General features: G+C 38.0%; 1 protein-coding gene across 17 annotated transcripts in view; it reads right to left on the bottom strand.

Moving 5' to 3' along the window:
• Positions 1–22,560, bottom strand: part of BPTF (bromodomain PHD finger transcription factor) — a 105,352-nt gene that overhangs the window by 22,139 nt on the left and 60,653 nt on the right. For 9 of the 17 annotated variants that reach the window (XM_036450876.2, XM_045586298.1, XM_036450882.2 and 6 more), the window contains 14 exons: positions 20,260–22,528; positions 16,019–16,143; positions 15,120–15,248; positions 13,040–13,190; positions 12,593–12,716; positions 9,810–10,056; positions 9,278–9,439; positions 8,919–9,070; positions 7,874–7,982; positions 6,525–6,742; positions 5,218–5,443; positions 3,573–4,489; positions 1,977–2,059; positions 958–1,183 (listed from right to left, as the gene is read on the bottom strand). In XM_036450876.2, the coding sequence (XP_036306769.1) occupies positions 958–1,183; positions 1,977–2,059; positions 3,573–4,489; positions 5,218–5,443; positions 6,525–6,742; positions 7,874–7,982; positions 8,919–9,070; positions 9,278–9,439; positions 9,810–10,056; positions 12,593–12,716; positions 13,040–13,190; positions 15,120–15,248; positions 16,019–16,143; positions 20,260–22,528 (5,138 nt within the window). Of the gene's footprint in view, positions 1–957; positions 1,184–1,976; positions 2,992–3,572; positions 4,490–5,217; positions 5,444–6,524; positions 6,743–7,873; positions 7,983–8,918; positions 9,071–9,277; positions 9,440–9,809; positions 10,057–12,592; positions 12,717–13,039; positions 13,191–15,119; positions 15,249–16,018; positions 16,144–20,259; positions 22,529–22,560 lie in introns of those variants that run through there. The other 8 variants (XM_036450886.2, XM_036450890.2, XM_036450889.2 and 5 more) reach the window with 6 other exon arrangements.

The raw sequence follows: 22,560 nt of genomic DNA, 5'->3' as shown, positions 1-22,560 counted from the left end.
TTTATTTCCATTTTTACACTAAAAATTAGATCTATAAAATATATCTTAATTTAAAGTGGGAGGTGGTATGTTATATATTGTGTTGCTTCTGTGAGTTGGCTCTTTTGCTTATTACATCTCAACAATGGTTGTAATCATGATATTAATTGAGAACCTTACTGAATTCTCTCATAAATTTTAATTCTTTTTCTTTTTGGGGGTTTTGAGATAATAATCATTTCATATACAATAACAACTTTATCTTCTTTTTCTTTTCTTGGCTTAACATATTAGCTAGAATTTCCAGAGATCTAAAATAGTAATGCTGATTTTTGGCACTGTCATCTGGTTTCTGACATTAGTGGGAATAGCTCTAATGTCTTAAGAGTTATACTGATTTTTTGGCTGATCAATATTTTAATATTTCTCACCTTAAAATATAAAGGCACTTTATATGCTTTATATAGTCTAATTTTCTTTTTCTTCTTTAAAAGCTTAGATATATATGAATAGATGTTTTCTTTCATTTTTCAATAAATTCCCCAAGTAAGCAGAGAATTTGCAACGCCTGGTAGATCAGTTTACAAATCAAGGAAGAAATATGGTCTTATTTAATGGGCACTTTATTTTCCATTCTTTCAACATTAGTTCAGTTTTTCTGTGTACCTCTCTTGTGAAACTTGGCTCCTGATAACTTTTGGCAAGATAGTGTCACAGAGAATAAAAACTATCCCCAAGAGACTTCTCAAATGTTTTTAGTCAACAGACCAGCCTCTTAAAGTGCTTGGTTTAGAGATTACAATATACATTTAGATATAAAAATCTCTAAGACATGCCCCACAGCTTTTTATTGAATATACAAAACTGTAAATTCTAGAAAACAAGATAAAATTTTAAGCTTAACCAAAATTTCAAGAGAGAAAAGAATGAAAGGAATGTTAGAAACTGGACAGAGAAGGAAAGGAAATACCATCTTACCTGCACTTCAATTTGTAGGTCTTTGTCCAAGAGAGCTCTCTTTTTCAGTATTTCTGCTTTGAGCTGCTCTTTGTGTTTGAAGAGCAGTGCAGAGAGCTTGGTAGCATTCTGCTTGCTACGTTTCTGTTCCACACTCTCTTCACGCTTTCGTTTTTTCGCTGCTTGTTTTTCTTCTTTATCTATCTTATCCAAAATATACTTCATCACCTGGTTACAGACAATCATTCTAGGAAGAAATACACAACCTATGTAATGCTGGGCATTTCCTTCTGAAAGGCTTAAGACAAGATTTTTGATGTCTTTACAGGTGAGACACAAACTTTGAGTAATTGGAAAGCTTCAAAGAGTGATTCAAAAAGGCAATGAGCCGAAACCGGTTTGGCTCAGTGGATAGAGCGTCGGCTTGGGGAGGGTTCGATTCCGGTCAGGGGCATGTACCTTGGTTGCAGGCACATCCCCAGTAGGGGGTGTGCAAGAGGCAGCTGATCGATAACTCTCTCTCATCGATGTTTCTAGCTCTCTATCTCTCTCCCTTCCTCTCTGTACAAAATCAATAAAATATATTAAAAAAAAAAAAAAAAGGCAATGAGAACCTATTAGTGCCAGGGGTTCTCACTGAATTAACTTCAGTCAAAATTAAAAACTATAAACTCAGCCCTAGCCATTTGGCTCAGTGGACAGAGCATTGGCTTGAGGATTGAAAGGCTGCTGGTTCAACTCCAGGGGAGGCCGCATGCCTTGGTTGCAGCCTCCATCCCTGGCCCATCCCTGGCCCTGGTGGGGGCGAGTATGGGAGGCAACCAATTGATATGTCTCTCTCACACTGATACTTCTTTCTCTCTGCTTCCGCCCTCCTTCCCTTCCACTCTCTCTAAAAAACAATGGAAAAAATATTCTCAGATGAGGATTAACAAAAACACCCACCAAACAAACAAAAAAACTATAAATTCAGAACCTGTGTGTCCAGATTCAAAAGAGAAACTGACGTACATTGAAACCCTGTTACCACCTCTCCCTACCTTTGATTCTCCTCTCTTTCAGCTGGAGTCATGGTCTTTTTCTGTTTTAAATGTTCTATTACAGCATTATGCTTCATCACCACCTTCAGGACAGAAAAAAAAAATCCAAAAGTGCATATTTTATAATGACTACAAGTTGGTACATAGGTAGAAATCTGAGCACAACTATGTGTTTCCCAAAGAAACTAAGAATTTTCTATTATAATACAACAAATAAAATCAGAGCATGCTTACCATGTAGCAGGCCCTGTGCTAAGGTAAGCACTTGACATTGTCTCATTTATTCCTCATAACATGGAAAGGTAGGGAGAATTTTACAAAAGAGATCCCGAGACAAAATAAGGAATATGGCTGTAAATTCTAGCCCAGGAATCATCTCCCAAAGGCCATGTTTTTAATATTATGCTCTTTCCAGGCATTAATTTTAAAGATTCCTCCCACTTACATCCCACAGATGGGCTAAAGAAATCAGGGTAAAGGCAGGTATTGTGATACATAATTCTCAATTTATAAACTATACGGTACTAAGAGTTGGGTGATAGATAATGCATTTAAACAATACATATGATATCAAATTTATAATTCTAATACCATAGATCTTTAAAATCTGTTGTTTTAAAAAGTGCTTCTCTTCTAATATCATATTATAATCAAAGTTGCTAAGAAACTAGATATTAATTATTCCAACCACTAAAATGAAGCAATTTCGTGGCATGATAGAGGTGCTTGTTACAACAGTAATATTACAATACATAAATGTTATCAAATCAACAGGTTACACAATGCTATACGCCGAATATATTTCAATGAAAAAATAAAAGTGCTTCTACATACATGACCTCAGTTAAACATTACAATGACCCTGGGGGGCCGGAAAGAGGGAATTTTAGTAAGGATATATAGCTCAGAGGAAGGAAGTGAGTTTCAGGGGCTGTGAATGGGAGACCCAGGAACAGAATACAAGTCTCCTGACATGGGAACACTTGAAATCCACATTAGTGCGAGGCAGTGCGGGCTCTGGTTATAAAGAAAAATTTTTCCAGGAATGCTACAAGATGTTATAATGTGACTTCATTGTAAGTAGAGTAATTCTTACTCATCTAAGTTGCCTTACTTACTAAGATGCTACTGCATAATGCCACTTTATATGTGAGCTATGGAATCATAGTAAAATTTACAAAGGTGCGGCTAGAAATGCAAATGAGTCTATAATTTGCTTGGTCTATGAACATGCAAACTAAGAGATGACAACTGTAAACAACTTCAAACAATTGCTATGACACCTGAAGTGGCTTTAAAATTTCAGTTACACCTTCCAGTTCTGTGTTAATGATACTTCAACTCCTAAATCCATTCTTCCCATCCTAGTTCTCCCAAAATGCTGGTAGTTTTTCTAATAAGCACTGACTACTGCCAACAAAAAAGTTCCAAACCATAGTAGTAATTCAAGATTTTGGTCACACCAATATTGCTTCTAAATGCAAACACCAGTGAATTTGTCTCATTTAGGAAACCTGACACAACCAAACACTAAGTCTAATGCACAGCACAATAATTCAAACTACTGAACATGCTGCTTTTACTTAATAACTTTACCTGTTTCTGAATGATTTCACTTTGATTAGATGCTTGGAGGGTGTGTTCCCGCTTAATCTCTATCTGTTGCTGCTTCTTCTTTTGCTGCTGATCCCTGAGTTGCTGAACCCTTTGCAACTGCTCTTGCACACTGGCTGCCTGCACCGTAACCACATTCTGAACCTGGTGAGTGTGCACAGCACTGCTTTGCTGAATCTGGATAGGTAACTGGAGTTTGATTTGCTGGGGCACAACACCTTGCTGAGCCTGTATCTGAGCCACAACCTGCGACTGGATCTGAGAGAGAACCTGGACTTGTTGTTGCAGCTGAGGCACAGCAATGACTTGGGGCTGTGGCTGCTGTATCTGTAGCTGAGGACAGGATGGGGATGACACAGTAACTTGACTTAACGTTTGTCCCGATGAAAGAGTTTGAGGTGAAGACTGTACCTGGGGTTGTGATTGTGGCTGGCCCTGGGAAGGTATCGGAAGAGATGTATGTGGCTGAATTGGAATCGGTTGTGAAGTTGTAGTCTGAACCTGGGATTGCTGTCCAGGAGACACCTGGGATGGAGTTGATGGACGTATTCGAGTCTGTGGTGGACTTTGGACGCGAGCAGGCTGCTGTCCTTGGACATTACTTTGAGGCTGAGGCTGTACTGCAACTTGGGGTCTGGATGACTGAGTTTGGGTGGGTTGTGCTTCCAAAGAGACATGGGATGCAACAGTTGCTTGGGTCTGAACTTCTGGCTGAGTCTGAACTTCAGGCTGAGCTGGGGACAGGGGCTGAGTTTGGGGCTGAGGCTGAGCTAAAGGCTGAGCAGTCTGTGGCTGGGACTCTGGAGAACTCACACTGGAGGACTGAGCTGGTGGCAGGGATTTGGCTTGTTGCACTTGTGTTGAGGGTGACAATTTGCTCTGTCTTTGTTCGCCTGTACCTGTGAAAAAGAAAGACCAAATAATTGCATTACTCTAGAACAGTGGTCGCGGACCACCGGTTGGAGACAGATGCTAGAATATAAGGCCAAGGTTAAAGAAGAATTTGGAGGATTTTCTAAAGGTGAGAATTCTGAATTTCAGTGAAGAACGTCTTAGAAAGGTTCCACTGAGACCCACTTGGGTTAGAGCTCTTTTAAGCTGGGGAGCATGGGCCCTATCTGATAGCCACCCTCTGCACACTCTGCTGACTCCCCAGAAAGCTCACTTCCAAAGTGAGGTGCAGTCTCTGGAAATCAGCCAGGTCTTTTGGCCCAGGCTAATGCTAACCACTATTTTCCCCCTAAGCGTGATGGCAGTTAATGACGGCTGCTTGCAAAAGGAAAACAAAGTGGCTTTTGACCTGCAGCTCTCACTTGTAGGTTATGAGCTGCATATATCCACCTGCCCTAAGATTAACTCCATTATTTAATCAGTGCCCATAAGGTTTGGAAAGGAATGTGGGCATAATTAGCATGATATCCAGACCCTCATCTCCCTTTCTATCTATTTTGAGGGGTAAAGGTGACAGGACTCTGTAATAAAAGATCTTGTGAGGCTGACCAATCAACTGGTAAACTTACTGGCTTGTGGTTTATTCTCCCAAAGAAAAGCACTGGTCACGTGCCCCCACTGTTAGCCCAGCAACTTATGGTGATAACACACAGTGTCTGATAACCCCACGTTCTACCTGCTGCTGTGGTGGAAACAGTGGTGGTGGTGCTGGTGCTGGCCGCTGTGGCTGTTGTTGCCAATGGGGTAAAGAGGAACCGCTGAACAGTCCCATTCGGCATTGCAGCCTGCATCAGCTGCTGTCCCGGCCCTGGGAGGACAGTCACCCCTTGAGGTATCAACTGCAACTGCCCAGTAGTTTGACCTTGTCCTTGAATTACTACTGTCAATCCTTGATTGCCACCCTATGGAAAAAACACACATGTAAATAGTACTTAAAGCATCATTCTTTAAGTAGACCTTTTTTTTTTTTTAAATTATGTCTAGTATTTTTATTTTGCATTATACTCCCATTGACTTTTTAAAATATATTTTATTGATTTTTTACAGAGAGGAAGGGAGAGAGATAGTTAGAAACATCGATGAGAGAGAAACATCAATCAGCTGCCTCCTGCACCCTCCCCCACTGGGGATGTGCCCACAACCAAGGTGCATGCGCCTGACTGGAATCGAACCTGGGACCTTTCAGTCCGCTGATCCAAACTGGTTTTGGCTGTAAGTATACCTTTTTAATGTTAAAAAGATCCTATACTATAATGAAAATATGTAGTATTTGAATGTCTACCGAATGGTACCAGAAGGAATCCAGATAAGCTAAAATAAAAATATTTATTTAAAAAGACTGAAGCTGCCTGGACAGAGTGACTCACTTGGTTAAGCAGAGTCCTGTGCAACGAAAGGTTGCCGATTCAATTCCCAGTCAGGCAACATGCCTGGGTCGTGGGTTTAATTCCTGGTTGGGCGCACAGACGGGAAGCAACCAATCGATATTTCTCTCATGTCAGTGTTCTTGCCTCCTACCCACCTCTCTCCCACCTCCCATTCCCCCCTCCCTCCCTTTATAAGCAGGTCTTAGCTGAAGATGAACCAAACAAAAACACTGATGTTGTTTATTAGAAAAACCATGAATTAACAATCTAAGTTCCAAATGGAGAGCCAGAAGATTCTGTCAAGGGCATGTACCTCAGTGGCAGGCTCAATCCCTGGCCGCAGTCGGAGTGCGTGCCAGAAGCAACCAATCAATGTGTCTCTCTCACATCAATGTTTCTCGCTCTCCTCTCCCCCTGTCCCTTCCTTCCTTCTACTCTCTCTAAAAATCAATAGAAAAAATATCCTTGGGTGAGGATTAACCACAACAACAAAAATGGCAAGCTACCATTTCTTAAAATGAGTACATTTTTTAGTCTGGAAATATGTACATTTTTAAAAAACGTACAGGAATAAATATGACCATCTCTAAAGTTAAACTGAAGTTGCATTACTTACGTGGCCCTGTGTTAACTGAGTGAGCTGAGCCATGGTAAGCTTCACCTGTCCTTGCTGGGGACGAGGGGATGGTGAGGTTGAAGACTGCAGATTTGAGGTGGATGTTCCCGAAGTTAACCCTTTCTGCCCAGGTGTGGAGGAAGCTGCGTTAGGGGCAGAGATGGCAGTGGAAACAGGCTGCCCTCTGATGATCTGAGTCACCACTTGTTGAGGAGTACCTAGGCACAAAGCAAAACATCACAAATACTTGTATGTCCTTACCGGCACTTTTAGTTGAAATAGTTCAACACTTCAGTTTCCAAAAAGACTTATGGGATGCTGACAGCTCAAGCATGCATTCATACATATATCCAAACCAAAAGAATACACCTTGTCAGTGAGTGGGTTTTCAATCACATCACTGACAACCATCCTTCAGTTTCTGCTATCTATAGTAAAGTCAATATTTTTCCTGTGTCCAAAGCCACAATGATAATAGGGAGGACAGAGAAAAATATGTAAGATATGCCATTTATAAGACTGCCTTTCCTTAGGAATATAACATTCAAAATAATTTAATATAAAATTCATATGAATTTTAAGCAAAAACATATAGAATCTAGAATATTCTGGGACAATTTAAAAAAAATACATTTTATTGATTTTAGAGAGGAAGGGAAAGGGAGAGAGATAGAAACATCAATGATGAGAAGGAGGCCCTGCACACCCCCTACTGGGAACTGAGCCCAAAACCCAGGCATGTGTCCTTGGCTGGAATAGAACCTGTGGACCCTTCAGTCCACAGGCTGACACCCTGACCACTGAGCCAAACCAGCTAGGCCTCTGGGCCAATTTTTAATAAGCTTTTCTTACAGCTATGTGCCAGGTAAGAAAAGTAGGAGGGGAAGGAACTGGATAGGGCATTAGCTGTTTTCTTGATTTTATCTCCATCTTTTGACATATAGACCATGTTTTCTTTGCTTATTTTTTGCTCAATATTTTAATGTATATAGGATGTCCCCAGAAATGTATACATATACTTTGAATAATTATAAAGGCAGTGTTTATTAAAATACATTTCACTTTCAAAATTGAGTTAACAATTGCTAAAGTGTATACATTTTTGGGACACCCTAATATTCTATTTATTAGAAATTTAAAAAATATTTTTAATAAGTATAACTGGATTTTGCAATGCCAAAAATGAAATAATGTCTATAAATGCATTCTATGATGCATTAGAAATTTAGTATGCTTTAAAATCTTAATTCAAATTTCTATTTTTTTAGTATAAAGAGTAATACAGACTATTACAGATTTAATGGACTGGTTGTTTAGAAGTAAAATGGTAATACTGCATAGATGAGTACCTGGCTGTACCACCACAGGTGTTCGAATAATTGTCTTTCCGAGTGTTGACTGTTGGAGTGGTGTTCTAATCACTGTCATACCAGGGCGGATCTGAGGCCCTGTGATTACCTATAAATGACACAAAAGACAATAAGTTAAAATGCCCTTAAAAGACAAAAGCATGATGGACTTAGAACACAGATCTTTAAATACTGTATATTAATAAACAAATCTACAGAAATTATAGAGGCTCTTGGATACCACATTTTAAATTATACTAAGCATCAGAGTAAAGATGGAATTTTGAGAGCAAAAAACTGAATTTAAATGAGAGCTTATGAAATGCTTTGTCATTGACACCAAGAACAGTCCACAGGCTGAAGGACGGAACAAGACCCCGGGAAGCTCTCATCTATAACCACCATAGTTGCTCACAGAAAAATTTTGCGTTCTATCTTCCCAGAGCTCCAATCCATATCTGCAATCCAGGGAATATAAGAGTAAAATCACAAATCAAATGTTCTTTCATAGTTTTAAAGGAGAGAGCACAGAGCATGTTATTTTCAGATTTGAAAATGTTCTGATCTTAACTATAAGAATCCTATGTTCTGATCCGAAGTCTGCAAAACTGCAAACCCTCCCCATGTTACTAGTGCCAAAGAAATGATGTCTCTAACACGTGTGTATATCAGCTGATGACAAACTAGTTAGTGTGCTATAGACTGTATTTTTCTTTCTATTTCCTAGCCGCATAGCAAGTTTCCTTTGGCCTGGTCCACTGCTGACCATTATTTTATAAATGGTCTAGGATTTCCTTATAAAATCCTAGAAAGTAATTCTTATGATTCATAAATAATACTAACATACAACTAGGTATATGTTAAATATAAAGTTTGTCATGTATCATTTTTACTTAGAAAGATAAACAATATTTTTTTAAAATCAGTACTTTGTCATAGATTAAATAAAAGGCAAAGATAAATTAGAAGTTAGATTAATTGTGGAAAAGTCCATTCTAAAAACCTGATGTCAGTAATATTTCAAAGCAAGAGAAAGAATTCTTACTTGTGAAGTGCTTGTGGTTCCTCCAGAGGCTGTGGTATTGGGCCTAATGGTGACTGTTGCTGTCCTGGGCTGGAATGAAGTATATGTTTGCTGACTCGTACCTGTGCTTGATGGAATGATACCCAGGACTTTTTGCTGTACTTGAACAACGCCTTAAAAAAAAGGAGATGAAGTAATGAACAACTGCCCCTTTAACAAAAAGCAATAGCTGTTGCTCAGTTTCTGGGGAGAAACTATGTGTGGCAGGGTATACACAGAATGTGAGATCCGAGGACTGAAATCAGTGAAAAGGAAATGAAAAATGATGGCAACGGGATGATCTGGCAAATGTGAATTAAAACTCTTCACATTTCCCTTACCTCCTTGTGTTGCTGGCACATTTACAGCGACAATCTTGCTGTTTGCAGGAAGTGGCAGTTTGGTAATTACTTTTCCTGCCATAGTGACTGGATTGCCTGTAATTTGGAACGTCTGACCTGTGCTGGCAATGGTGGTAGCAGAGGTGGCAGCTGTACTGGTGGCTAATAGGGTATAAGACATTTAATAAGCTTTACATTTAAAATAACCAGCAACGTAGTGACTTCTAGGAAGGGCACCAATGCATGAACCGTGGTTTGTTTTGTATATTAAAAAATAAAATAAAATAAAAAATTCCTCTCCACTCAAAGTGAACTATGTAAATGTTGAAAGTGAAATAATGCAAGAGAGGAGTTTTGCTAATGTATTATTATGGATATTATCTGTAACAAACTAATGGCTACAGCTTGTTTGCTCAATCTGCTGCAGAAGAAGAAAAATAATTTCTAAAGAAAGGTTTTATTTCAGTAGGTAATTGATTGCAATTCTTGTTCTTGAATTAAAGCAATCTTTTATTTAATCACAGTTGTGTACCTGAATTTGACTGGCCTTGCTTAACCCATGTAGCAAAGGTCTGATGGAAGTTCTTGTTCTGCTGGAATGTCACTGTAGCTGGAGATCCAACTTTAGTGGTTAGTACCATTTTAGTTCCAGACGTAACTGAGCCACTTAAGGGCGCCACCATAACTTTCTGTGCTGGAGAGATGGTACTAGTCGTATTGTTTGTTGATGAAGTCGTGGAAGCTGAAATTACTGTAGGTTTCTGCTGTTCCAACCGTTTCTAGAAAAGTCAGGGAGAGAAAACATGAACCAAAATAGTTCTACATAAAAACAATACCATTCTGCAAGAAGCCCACCTAGAATTCCTCTCAATCTAAGAAACTGTACCATATTTCAAAAATATTTCACTTTTGAAAATATGCCCATATAAATTTACCTGGAATTTAATTCCTTGATGAAAATATTTTTATGACTCTGTCACATATATTTTATTAAAAGTAGTTTTTCATAACAAAGATTTAAAAACTATCAAGTTTATTCAGCTTATACGAATGTCCAAGCTTTCCAAGCTAAAGTAAGAGAGACCTGGGTAATTTTACCAGACACAGAATTCCTGCTCAGCAGTGGTTAGAGAGGGTAGCAGATAATACGAAGTGTGAAAGGTTTCTGGTTTACCATAATGTTAATTTATCCAACCATAAAAGACATGGCAATGTTTAAACTATTCAAGATGGCAAACCTGCAGTTAAGCAAGCTAAAAATTATACAACAATTTTTCTAGATTTATTATTTTTGTGTTCTGATATTTTTACAGAAAAATACTTTAGACTATTCTGCATAGACTGGTACAATCTGATCTTTCAGATATTAGTCATTAAAGACAATTTGTGTACATTTTATCATGTATTAATGACATTTCCTGACAGCTTACAAACTTAGTGGTGGTAAGCTTACACATATAAAAGAACTAGTGGCCTGGTGCACGGATTTGTGCAGCGGTGGTGTCCCTGGGCCTGGCCTGCAAGGGATCGGGCTGAAAACGGCTCCCACATCCACGGAGGGGTCCCAGATTGTGAGATTGCGCAGGCAAGACTAAAGGATCCTACCAGTACATGATCACAGCAGGGGAGGAACTGGGAGGGCTCCAGGGCATGTCCAGCCCATCTCACCCAGAACGGATTGACTGGACCCCAGCAGCAAGTTAATCTACCAGTCAGAGCGTATGCCCCCTGGTGGTCAGTATGCGTCATAGTGACTGGTCAAATAGTCGGACACTTAGCATATTAAGCTTTTATTATATAGGATAGGTGGCATGGATTACAAACCTGATGGCGGATACTTTACCTTCATTAAATGCTCAGACCAACCCAATAATGTTGCTGGTACTGTGATTTAAAGATGAGGAAACTGAGACTCAGAGAGGTTGTGAAACTGGCCCAAGGCCAGAGCTAGTTAATGGTAGTGATGAAATGCAATTCCAATTCTGAACTATCTCCTGCCATTGGAAACCACTCACCAATGACATCACACCCAATCTTCTTAGGACTACATCCTGTATGCCTGAATATAATGTATTTCACATAATTTCCTCAGAAAAAAAGTTTAGTTTTGGATATTTAGACATATCATCTGATTAAATCAATAAAAAAAAAGGAGGTAAAAATACTGAACACATATCTAGAAGTTATTTCCTGAGGCTAAATCTTCGAAATTAGATATGTTCACTATCTTTGTAAATAAGGATGTTAAAGAAATTTTTAAAAGTAAATTCAGGTTACGTTGTGGAGATGAAAAGACACAGGCATAAAATGAAAAAACAAAAAACAACAACAACCGGCCAGTTTTTCTATGAATGAACAGAATCCAAGTGCTGTTATCTCAAAGTTTGATGTAAGTGAATATAATGACCTACAGTAAACTGATGTAAAAAATACTAAGAATTTGAAAAAATGTTTTATGAAATGGGAAGAGCTAGTTTATATAAAATATAATTATGTTATGTGTAACTTAATGATATTATCGATATAAATAGACATGTATCTATTTCATCTGTATCTTTAAAGCTTATATATTCAAGTTTGCTAAAAAAGTTTTATAGTATCTCCTTAATAGAAAAAAGAGGCAATCATTCTTATGTGGATCCCTAATATTCAGGCAATGTTTTCTTACCATTTACATCGTTTTGTGGTCATCAATAACAACAAACTCAGAATTTTAGTACAATTTGCTTTTCATAGAATAAAATGATTTTATGAATGGGAATTCTACAGGGGGGAAAAATCCCTTTAGAAACTATCCACTAAATTATAAAGATAATAAATAAATCTTATTTCAAATATTGTACTCCAAATATGGATATTTTTTGCAAAACTACTGCTTGATTTAGCCACAGTGCTACTTTCAAGCAATGAAATTAAGATATATTTGAGATACTCTTAAAAAATAAAACTACAGCTGAAACCGGTTTGGCTTAGTGGATAGAGCATCTGCCTGCAGACTGAAAGGTCCCAGGTCCGATTCCGGTCAAGTACCTTGGTTGCAGGCACATCCCCAGTAGGGGGTGTGCAGGAGGCAGCTGATCAGTGTTTCTTTATAATCAATGTTTCTGACTCTCTGTCCCTCTCTTTTCCTCTCTGTAAAAAACTCAATTAAAACACACACACACACACACACACACACACAAAAAAAAAAAAACTAAAAAAATAAAATAAAAAAAATAAACTACACAAATGTATCATTACTGTGCTTTCAGTGTGCATGAAATTGGCTAAAAATGTCAAGTCATTGCCAGGTGGGACTGGTACCAACTCCCCCACCTGCTGGGCAGCCAATCGCTGCTGTTTGAGGTGAGCCTCCATTTGGGCCTTGATGTCCTCTGCCTTCTTCTGTTCACTAACCTTAGCTTGTTGCTCAACTGCTTGTGCCTTTTCTTTCTCCACTCTGCAGGGCAAAAAAGGAGAACTTATCAGAAAATACCTTATTAGGCATCTGGCATCTAATATTAAGTAAAATCTGGTTGACTTTTATATTATAAAGAGGTATCAAATTACTTTGATTTAAAAATAAAACATTTAAATTAAGATAATTGGAAACTCACAAGTGAATAAAGTTAAAATCAGAATATTAATAAATTATATACTGCTAGTATTTGAACACAAAAGGTAGAGTAACATCGGGACCCATTGAATCAACTATTATCACTTCTTTAATTCTGAAGTGATACATTTTTCAAATATATGATAACTTATTAGCCATTTCCTTACCTCTCAGCAAACGCCCTGATCTCCCATAATTCCAACTCTTCCTCTGCTACCCAAGTTTCAATAATAACAGGGCCAGTTTGCTTGGGCGTTTCTGGTCTCTTCGGCCGTAATGCACTTGATCTAAGGCCTTTCCTCTGGGGTGTAGGTGTTTCTTTGGGAAAGAAATCAGAGTATTTTAAGCAATATAGCTCCTAAAATTATAGTACTTCTGGCATCTCCTCTTATATATCATGAAAAGCAGGGATTGGCAAACTTTCCTTGAAAAGCCAGATGGTAAGGACTATGCGGACCAGATGGTTTCTGCTACAACTTTTTAATTCTGCCTTTGTATCACAAAAGGAGCCAAAGATAATACATAAGTAAGTATGGTGTGTTCCAATCAAACCTTATTAACAGAAGCAGGTGGTTAAGGATCATTGGCTGTGATTTGTTGGCCCCAGATACCAAGTCCTATGAACCTTTCCACAGCCTGTTCCCTCTGCCTGCAACACTATTCTAGGCAGAGGGAACCCACCCCTCACCGGACCAATGCCTATTTATCCTTCAGAACCCAACCTGGTTACAACTTCCTTCAAGAAGCAAGCTCATTCTTCCCACAGTTGGGCTGGGTGTCCTTACATTGTACAACTCTGGTCATTTGTATTTCCCTATCCAGGCACTGAAAAAGGGGACTTGAGAGTTATCAACATAACAAAGAAATCTGAAAACTACTAAGAACGGGCAAAATATCCTAATGATCAATTTTCAAAATAAAAAGTAGGAAGAGACAAGCACTGAACCTTCCCATGTTTTAGGAAACAAGAAGCGGTAGAATCAAAGAAAAGCAGCAGAAGGAAACCAAAACAGCAGCATGTACTAAGTGATATAAGCCAAAGAAAAGCGAGTTAAGGAGATTGCAGTGGTTTGCATCGAAGGCTGTGGGGTAAACACTAAAGACTGGTCAGGAATACCCTCTTCTATCTGTATCTCTGCCTATCATTTGCATTGTTCCAGGACATTAAAAAATATATATATTTTATTGATTTCAGAGAGGGAGGGAGAGGGAAAGAGAAATAGAAATATCAATGATGAGAGAGAATCGTTGATTGGCTGCCTCCTGCATGGCTCCTACATGTTCTTGACTGGAATCAAAGCCACGACCCTTCAGTCCACAGGCCGAGTCTCTATCCGCTGAGACAAGCTGGCTAGGGACAGGACAACGTTTTTAATTATACTAATATTTCATATCTACTAGGACAGGCAGCCCCTCATCATTGTTGTTTTCAAAAAGCTCATTTTTTCAGTCATTTATTCTCCAGGATGAACTTCTGAGTTAATTCAATCAATATTCAAAAATTAAATTTATACATTTGGGGAAAACTAACTTTTATAAAATAGTATATTTCTAAGAACACCATTTTTCCTTTTACTAATTTTTTAATAACTTTTTCCATAAATATTTTATGCACATGTAAAATAAAATTGATTTTTGTCTATATATCTTGAATCTGGACACCTTACTGAGCTCTTTTTAGTGTTCACAGTTTTGGTCCTCAAGTATATTATGACACCAATACAACTTTTCTTTGCTCCCTTGAGAATAGGAGCTGGATCTCATTCTTCTACTTATTTACCATCCAGAGCATATTACGTGGACTCTATAAATGTTTCCTGAGTACTCCCTTAGCCTCTCAGATTATTTCTACCTTGAGTCAACCAATCTTCAATGACCGCTTATAGGTCAGTTGCTGCAACAGGTGCTGGGACTACAGCAAACCAGATGGACTTGGTGGTTACTCTCTTGGAGCACGTGGTCCAGGTCAATCACTGTTCCACATTTAATTATAACAAGTGTTATTATAGCTCTCTGTACTCTTCCTATTCTTGGCACACTACCTATGGATGTCAACATGTGGCTAGTGAAATTTTACTGTGTTTACTACTTAAATACAATTTTTAAAATTTAATAGTTTGTAATAAAACATAATCTCTTTCTAAAGTGGAATAAAGAGTTAAAGAAACAATTATAATAAACTTCAATTCATGAAAAATGTGGCTAACAGGTCAATAATGAAAGAACAGAATTATTTCTATTCCTTACCTTTTGGTGCTTCCGGAACTCCAATGGGGCAAATTATTTTCCTGATACAGTATTCAGACCGAATGCCATAAGGACCAACATCTCGTCTCTTAATTATTTCTGTTGTTGTGATTTCAGTTTCGGAAGTTTCTATGGGGATTTAATTCACAAAGTATTAATAAGCAACTAAAGTATTTAGGTACAGCATATGCTGCTTTAAAAGAAACAAACATGAAACAAACTTTTGGAAGCATTTTAATAACGACCAAAGAAAATATTTGAAAATTTCTAAATTGAGAAAAATGCTGTTTGGGGCAGTTTAGTTCCTGGTGGCCAAACTCTAACAAAATAATAACACTAGGAGAGAGGCAGCAAGCATACAGTTTGAGCTGTCCCCGTTTAAATGATTTATACTCTATAACAGCAATTTTTATTTTTTTCATCTCATGGCACATAAACTCATTACTAAAATTCTGCAAAACATATATTATGTTTTTTACCAATCTAACAATAACAAAAATTGGTATAATTTGATTCATTCACATTGATGGCTTTTGCTGTGTTGACTGTTGTCATATTTTAATTTGACAATCTATGGGAAAGGAGAGCAGTCCCCCTAATTTCATAGTCAGGTATTGCATGTTTTAAAAATTCTTGCAGCTCACCAGTATGAAAATCACTGTTCTATAATATAAATTTCTTTTAAAAATTCAGACTGGTTCATATATGTGACTCACCTTATAATTTGAACCTCCTTCCCTGACCCTAGGATTTTCTAGCATGTGCTGACAAACTTTAGCAAAGCTGTATTTTTAACACATAAGCACTGTATTTTATTAAGTATCAGATATACTTAAAATTAAGCAAACTGTCAAGTGACTTTCTCTTTAAGTTTAAACTAGAAAATCAAAATCCCTTACCTGTGCGAGTGGTCCCTCCGCCTGGAGGAGCCTTGGCTGCCATGTCATCCCATCTCAGACTTGCCCACAGTAAGCGTAACATGAGGCTCACTCCAGCTAAGGACTTCACAGTCTGGAGTCGATACCTGAAAGGAAAATCCGAGAAGTACCATATATATGTTCACACACACACTCTCTACTAAACTGAAAGACTATTTCTTGTCCCCATTCAATATTTATAATACGGCTTTGTAAGCAATTTGGCTCTTATATGTCCCTTAATAAGAAATTCCTAGGTACAACATGCATCTAACAATTTAAAAAGGATCGGTAGTCACTTCAAATGACATAAATCTGTGCAAAAAGCATGCTTCACTGTATGATAGCTACAGCAACAATTTATGAAGATCTTATCCATTTAGGCTAATCTCAAAATAAGTGTTAGAAAATTATGGAGAGCAAATGTAGAGAATTAAATTTTGAACTCACAAAATTTTCCAAATAACACAGAAAATTTTGTGTCCAAGTGATGGCTCTGCAAAACATGAACTCCTGGATGATGAATATTGCCAACGCTAATAACACTTTAACATTAATATAGTTTTGGAAACCTAATATAATGAATAATAAAAAAGGACAATATTGTATTAGTTGCTAATCAAGAGATAAAGTAATCTCTTTTCTTTCTAAAAACACACATTTCAAAACAAATTTACAATTGTAATGAATATCATGTTTTAAAGTGGAATTAACCATAAAACATGTTAAAGCAGGCCGAGGCTGTCAATTCTCTATTAGTAATCTTTGAGTAATTAAGTACTTTGTTGATATTTCCACACATTTAAATCAATACAAGGTTGACTGCAGTATAGAGAAAACTTGCACAATTTAAATAATTTCCTCCTCTTACAGAGATGGACAGTAAATCTTAGACAGCTTGGAAGGCAATGCTTTCTATTCTCAATGTTGAATTGGAAAAGTGAACGATGTGAGAAAGGGAAAGCTCGAGCCAAAAAGTTGCTGCAACTTCATTTCCTATCTCCACCTGTGACACCGTTATTTTATTCGTATGGTACCACCCTGTGAATCCTCTGACCTGCACAGGAGAATCTTTTAATGAGTGGGCAAACGTTAGCTAGTGCAGGGATGTCCTAGGAGGAAGTGAGTGTCACTTTTAGATCACATCCTGTAGAAACGCCTTAGGAACTCTGGACTAGTTGAAAAGAGAAGTGTTTTCTCATGCTCTTTCTCTTTCCTCTAATCATTCTCTACAAACAACAACTTTAAAGCATCTCTATTTTACAATGGAAGCAACATCAGGTGGGGAAAACATCTCATGCATTATCAGCCTGTTCATTCATTTATTTATTAAAAGAAATAAATCTGAGTGCCTTCTATGTGTAAGTGGACACATCAATGAGTTATAACCTGTTGATGTGTCCCCAGGAGCTGTAACAAAGAAAAGCACGGGGGGGGGGGGGGTGGTGGTGGTGGCAATCCGATTTGGCTCAGAGTTGCGAATCAGAGCTTTGTTCGTGACTCAAACGAAAAGGATATGGCGGTGGCTGACCGAAGGCAAGGGGCACACATATGCATGGGGGGAAATGTAAAAAAGTACACACTTCTTCCCCAAAACCCTATCTGGTGTGCTATGGCTGGCAGGAAGGGGTGGAGATGTGCATCATGAGATGATGCTGGCATGAGAGAGAAAGGCAGAGCCAGAATGTGCTGCACTAAATGGAAGGATTAAGGCAGAGACTCAAAGGCAATCTATATTAAGGACTCTGAAATTCATCCAGTATTGGGTGGGTTGCAAAAAAATGTACTTCTCATAGAGGAGATGGACAGGGGACAAATACTTTCTCCTCAGCCTGGCAGTAGTTAACAAGTCCCCTTTAATGTTTGCTAAGTTCAATCAGAATATTCACAGGATAGACCTGCACTTTAGGAGGGTCCATCTGGCAGCACTGTGGAGACAACTACTGGTTCAAAGTGATAATAAAACATGAATCAGGGCCTCGGGAAAAGTGAGGAAGGAATGGACAGTGGAGGGAAAAGAAGCCCTAATGAGTAGATGAGACAAGTTTCACTTATTCAGTATGGCTCAGCCTTAACATTAATCAAGATTGAACATGCACCTTTGGCATTCTTAACTCCTACTCTAAAAATCAGACGTATTTTATTCAAGTGTAAGTATAAAAATGCATTTCACATGCATGTTTTTTATAGCTATACATTTTCAAAAAAAAAAACTGCATTCTAAAGTAATAAATAATTTACATATTCACCCATGCCTGTTAGACAGAAGGGATTATGTTTCTTTCAACTTTAGCAAATTAAGATGTTAGCATATATTCTGAAGGCAGTATCTGTTTAAAATGTACAGGAAGGTATTTCCTTCCATTTAAAAAACGAGGAATTAACTAAACAGATACAAATTGTGCCCAGAGTGCATATTAAAACGTAACAATATAGGGCTCCTGAAACCCAGCCGTGCAAAAAAAGGGCCCTGGGCAACACTTGAGCAGAACTGGTCCAAAAAAAATGCTCCCCAGTTGAGCCTATCTTCCATTTCATAATAGAAAAGGCAGGAGGATCAGCTCCACCACTGCCAGGTCATTTTAATTAAAGTATGTGTACACAGTAACTTTTCCAGTGGGAAAGAAGTTACCTGCAGGACAGTCAAGGACACACTTTGGGACCGCTCTCAATGAAGAAAGCAGAAAAGTGCAGAGTAATCCTACAAATCCATGAACTGTAATGAAGAGTTCCTTGATTCCCTGCAGGATTCTGCAAATCCTTCATTGCAGGCCCTGCAGAGAAATTGTACTTTTCAGCTGTCTCTATTGAATGTGTAATGGAGTGATGATATTTTAATTCAAATCAGAAGATGAGTTATAAAAACTTGGTCAAACCAACTATGCCTGATCATATTAATAAGTTAATTCCTTTATAGAGGGTATTCATTTACACTTTTTTTTTTTTTTTCTTTTATGATACTGTTATATAAAGGAAACAAAAAAAAAACCCCCCCCACACACAAAAAAACACACCATGATTTTTAACTTTAAGAAATTGGGACCATATTAAAGATAGACAGAAATGACGCCTGCTCAGTAACTTGCAGAAGTAATCAACTTCAGGATCCTAACAAAATGTCACTGCGAAACTGAGATCCCTCCTAATTTCTGAGTATGGCCCATAGAAGTCTTTGTGTTTATGTTCCATCCTTTCCCACTGTAAGGGTATACAGAAAAAAAGACAAGGAAATGAAAAGGACAAAGCAAGGATAAATATGTGAGATGTGATACTGCAGATCAAGTACTGGGCTGGGACTTAGGAAAACCAGGCACTATTTCTAACTTGGACCCTCTGTGGGGGCAGAGGCAAATTACCATACATACACAAAAGATCCTTTTCCAAACAAAGCTTTGTGATGTCACACTACATACTTATGACTCATCCCCAAAGCTTATTTCTGGGCTTATCTCAGAGACTACCTTTACTCCCATAAATAAGACTCCAGAACAAATGTTTATTATACAAATAAATCACATTAGGAAGATCTCCACATAACGAACGTTAATGTAATTTATAGGCAAGTTTCCTATGTCTTACGTTTTTATGAATTATCTAACAAAAATAAAATACATTTTTATCTACAATTAGGAATCCGTGTAAGCGGAGGGCTGACTTAAGTTATATACGGATTTTTGAACACAAGAGTGTTCAGTACCTCAATTGTTCAAGGGTCAACTATACACACATTCCAAAACTGGGTGATTATCCAATTCTGTGATTATCTCATTCCCAAAGCACACACATGGCAATAATTTGGAAAGTTAGATCACAAAAACAACTGCGTTTCTTTTGTTTTGTGAAAACATCAATTTTTCATTTTAAAGGATTCCCTTACATACTCAGTTTTTAAAAATATGCTTCCCTGCCAAAACCGGTTTGGCTCAGGCCTGCGGACTGAAAGGTCCCAGGTTTGATTCCGGTCAAGGGCATGTACATTGGCTGCGGGCACACCCCCAGTAGGGGGTGTGCAGGAGGCAGCTGGTCGATGTTTCTCTCTCATCAATGTTTCTAGCTCTCTATCCCTCTCCCTTCCTCTCTGTAAAAAATCAATAAAATAAATTTTAAAAATATATATGCTTCCCTGTCTTTTTCTCTATTCTTTCTCTCTTTTGTTTTTTAAGGGATGTTAGATAATTCTTTTAAACTTCCTCCCTTCCCCAAACACATTTTAAAGTACATACCTCCAAGTGATACCGAAGGTTGGTCTGGGAGAAGGATATGGCCAAATATCCAAGGCAGGTTTAGCGTTATAATTAAAATAAGGGACTTCTCGGATTCCTCCTTTTCTGGCCAACTTTTTTAAGTCATCATTAGGCAAAACAAATATGCTCTTCTTGCTGCTCTTGGTGAGAAATTTTCTATAGGATGGTAGAGCTGTACCGGAGCGAGTCTTCTTGGGTCTTGAAAATTTCATGAGTTTCACTTTGTCTCTTGTGGAATATTCTTTGCTCACAGTCATAGATGTTACCAGAGTGCCTCCGGCGGTGGTCAGCGAGTCGGTCACTGTTGTGGTGACCACCGTTTTCTTCTGCTCCTTCACAGAGATGATGTCCACACTGCTGCCCGGGGAAGGTGTGGAAAGCTTTGTGACTGTTGTAGTGGTGGTTGTGACAGTAGATTTGGCACAATTTTCTGTGGAGGAGACCAAAGTTTGCTTATCACCTTTGGCGACTTTGATCACAGTTTTCGACTCTGTGGCCACTGTGGATGTCGTGGTGGTGACTTCAGTGATGACTGTTTTTCGTTTAAAATCTCCGTTGACGTTTTCATCTTTGTTGGTGGGCAGGCCATTTTCATCAATAAAATCATTACTGAGGTTAGATTCCTCTCCAGAAGTAATAGGTGATGGAGAAACTTTAACTTCTGAGCTTTCAATTTCCATATCTCCCACCTGACTGACTGCACTGCTCTCTGGGCACGGGGGCGGGGTGGTAGTCTGTGCTCTCGCTCGCTCTCTGCTTAAGGGCAGGGTTTCTGGGCCATCTTGGTAGTCACGTTCAGAACCTGAAGATCTCAGTGAGCATGATTTTGTTTCCAAGTTGTTTTTTTCATTAAAATCTTCCATGATGACATCACCATTCATGAATGGTTTTACAGATTCTTTAACAGTCAAAGACCTGATATCCTTTTCAGGAATTGCTTTATTTATATTATTAACTTTTGGTTCAACGTCACCACTTACTACTTTAGTCTCAGAGATTTCTTTCAAGCATTCACCTTTCGAATATACTTTAGGTTTGTTATCTTTTCCATTTATTTGAAAAGTACTTGCTTTCTGTCCTTTCTTTTCAGACTCTCGATTTTCATTATTCTTTTTGTCAGTGCTACTTTTTAGATTCATCTGATCAATACTTTTATTAACTGCTCTCTCCTCTAATTTTTGTTCTTGACTTGTTTTTCTACCATTTGTATCAGTTATCTTACCCTGAAGCCTATCATCACATTTTCCAGTGGAAACAAACTCACATTTCAATGGTTCCATGCCTTCAATACCTTGTTCTTGAGTTATGAACTGCTCAGAAACACTGTCATTGCTATTCTGAACAATCATATCTTCTTCACTGTCTTGAATAGATATAGTATCAGAACTATTTTCCAAAGTGCTGTTATATTCAAAGTCCATTGCTTTGGACAGAGATGAGATCTCTCTGTCAGTACTTTTAGAGGCCGATGGAAATAAAGGGCTGTGGGAAGGAGAAACAATGGTGTTATTATTCTGCTGTGAGGGTGGTTTTTTGTTCTTAGAAATCAAAGTACCAATTTCATCTGCACTGGCTAATTTAAAGTCATCAATGAGAAAATCACTTCCTTTGGTTTTAATCTTTCTGGGTTCCAAGCCTTTACTGGCTGGTTCAGAGAGCTTCTCATCCATGTTATTTCCAACAGAATTTTGTTTCTGACAGTCTGTCTCTTGGCTCTGACTGGAGACGTCCTCTAACATTTGATCTTTTGGATAAAGTTTACTTGTGGTATGATCAGGATCACCGATTCCTAGAATTGAGGAATCACTTTCTGAGCATTCCTGAATAAAGTGTTCAGACTTATCATTAATTGCGTTAGAACTGCGTTCTTGTTTAAGCAAGTCTCTTTGACACCCTTCTTTTACTTTTTTTATTACTGGTGACTCAGACAGACTTTTCAAAGAACTTGTAGAAGTCTTTCCTGCACTCTTAATCCCACCCTCCAACTTTATTTTTTCAAGTCGCTGTTTTTCTTCCAGTGTAAACTGTTTAATTCTCCTTTCAAGAAGTCCATCTAGTTTGGATGACTTAATTTTCTTTTTATAACTAGTCCTTAGATGAAAACCCTCACTGACATTGACCACATCTACTTGAGAACTTTCCTGACAGTTTATATGTGATTCTGTTTTCACATCATCATCATCATCTATTTCCATTGGCTCTTCCTTAAAAGATCTATCATTGTCAGAATCTAAATCTTCTTTTATATCTGTAAAACAAAGACATGTATATAAGTTATAT

This window comes from Pipistrellus kuhlii, unplaced genomic scaffold (assembly GCF_014108245.1).
Source record: "Pipistrellus kuhlii isolate mPipKuh1 unplaced genomic scaffold, mPipKuh1.p scaffold_m20_p_22, whole genome shotgun sequence".
NCBI lineage: Eukaryota > Metazoa > Chordata > Mammalia > Chiroptera > Vespertilionidae > Pipistrellus > Pipistrellus kuhlii.
Note: the sequence above shows the minus strand (reverse complement) of the source record. Positions and strands in the feature narration are given on the sequence as shown.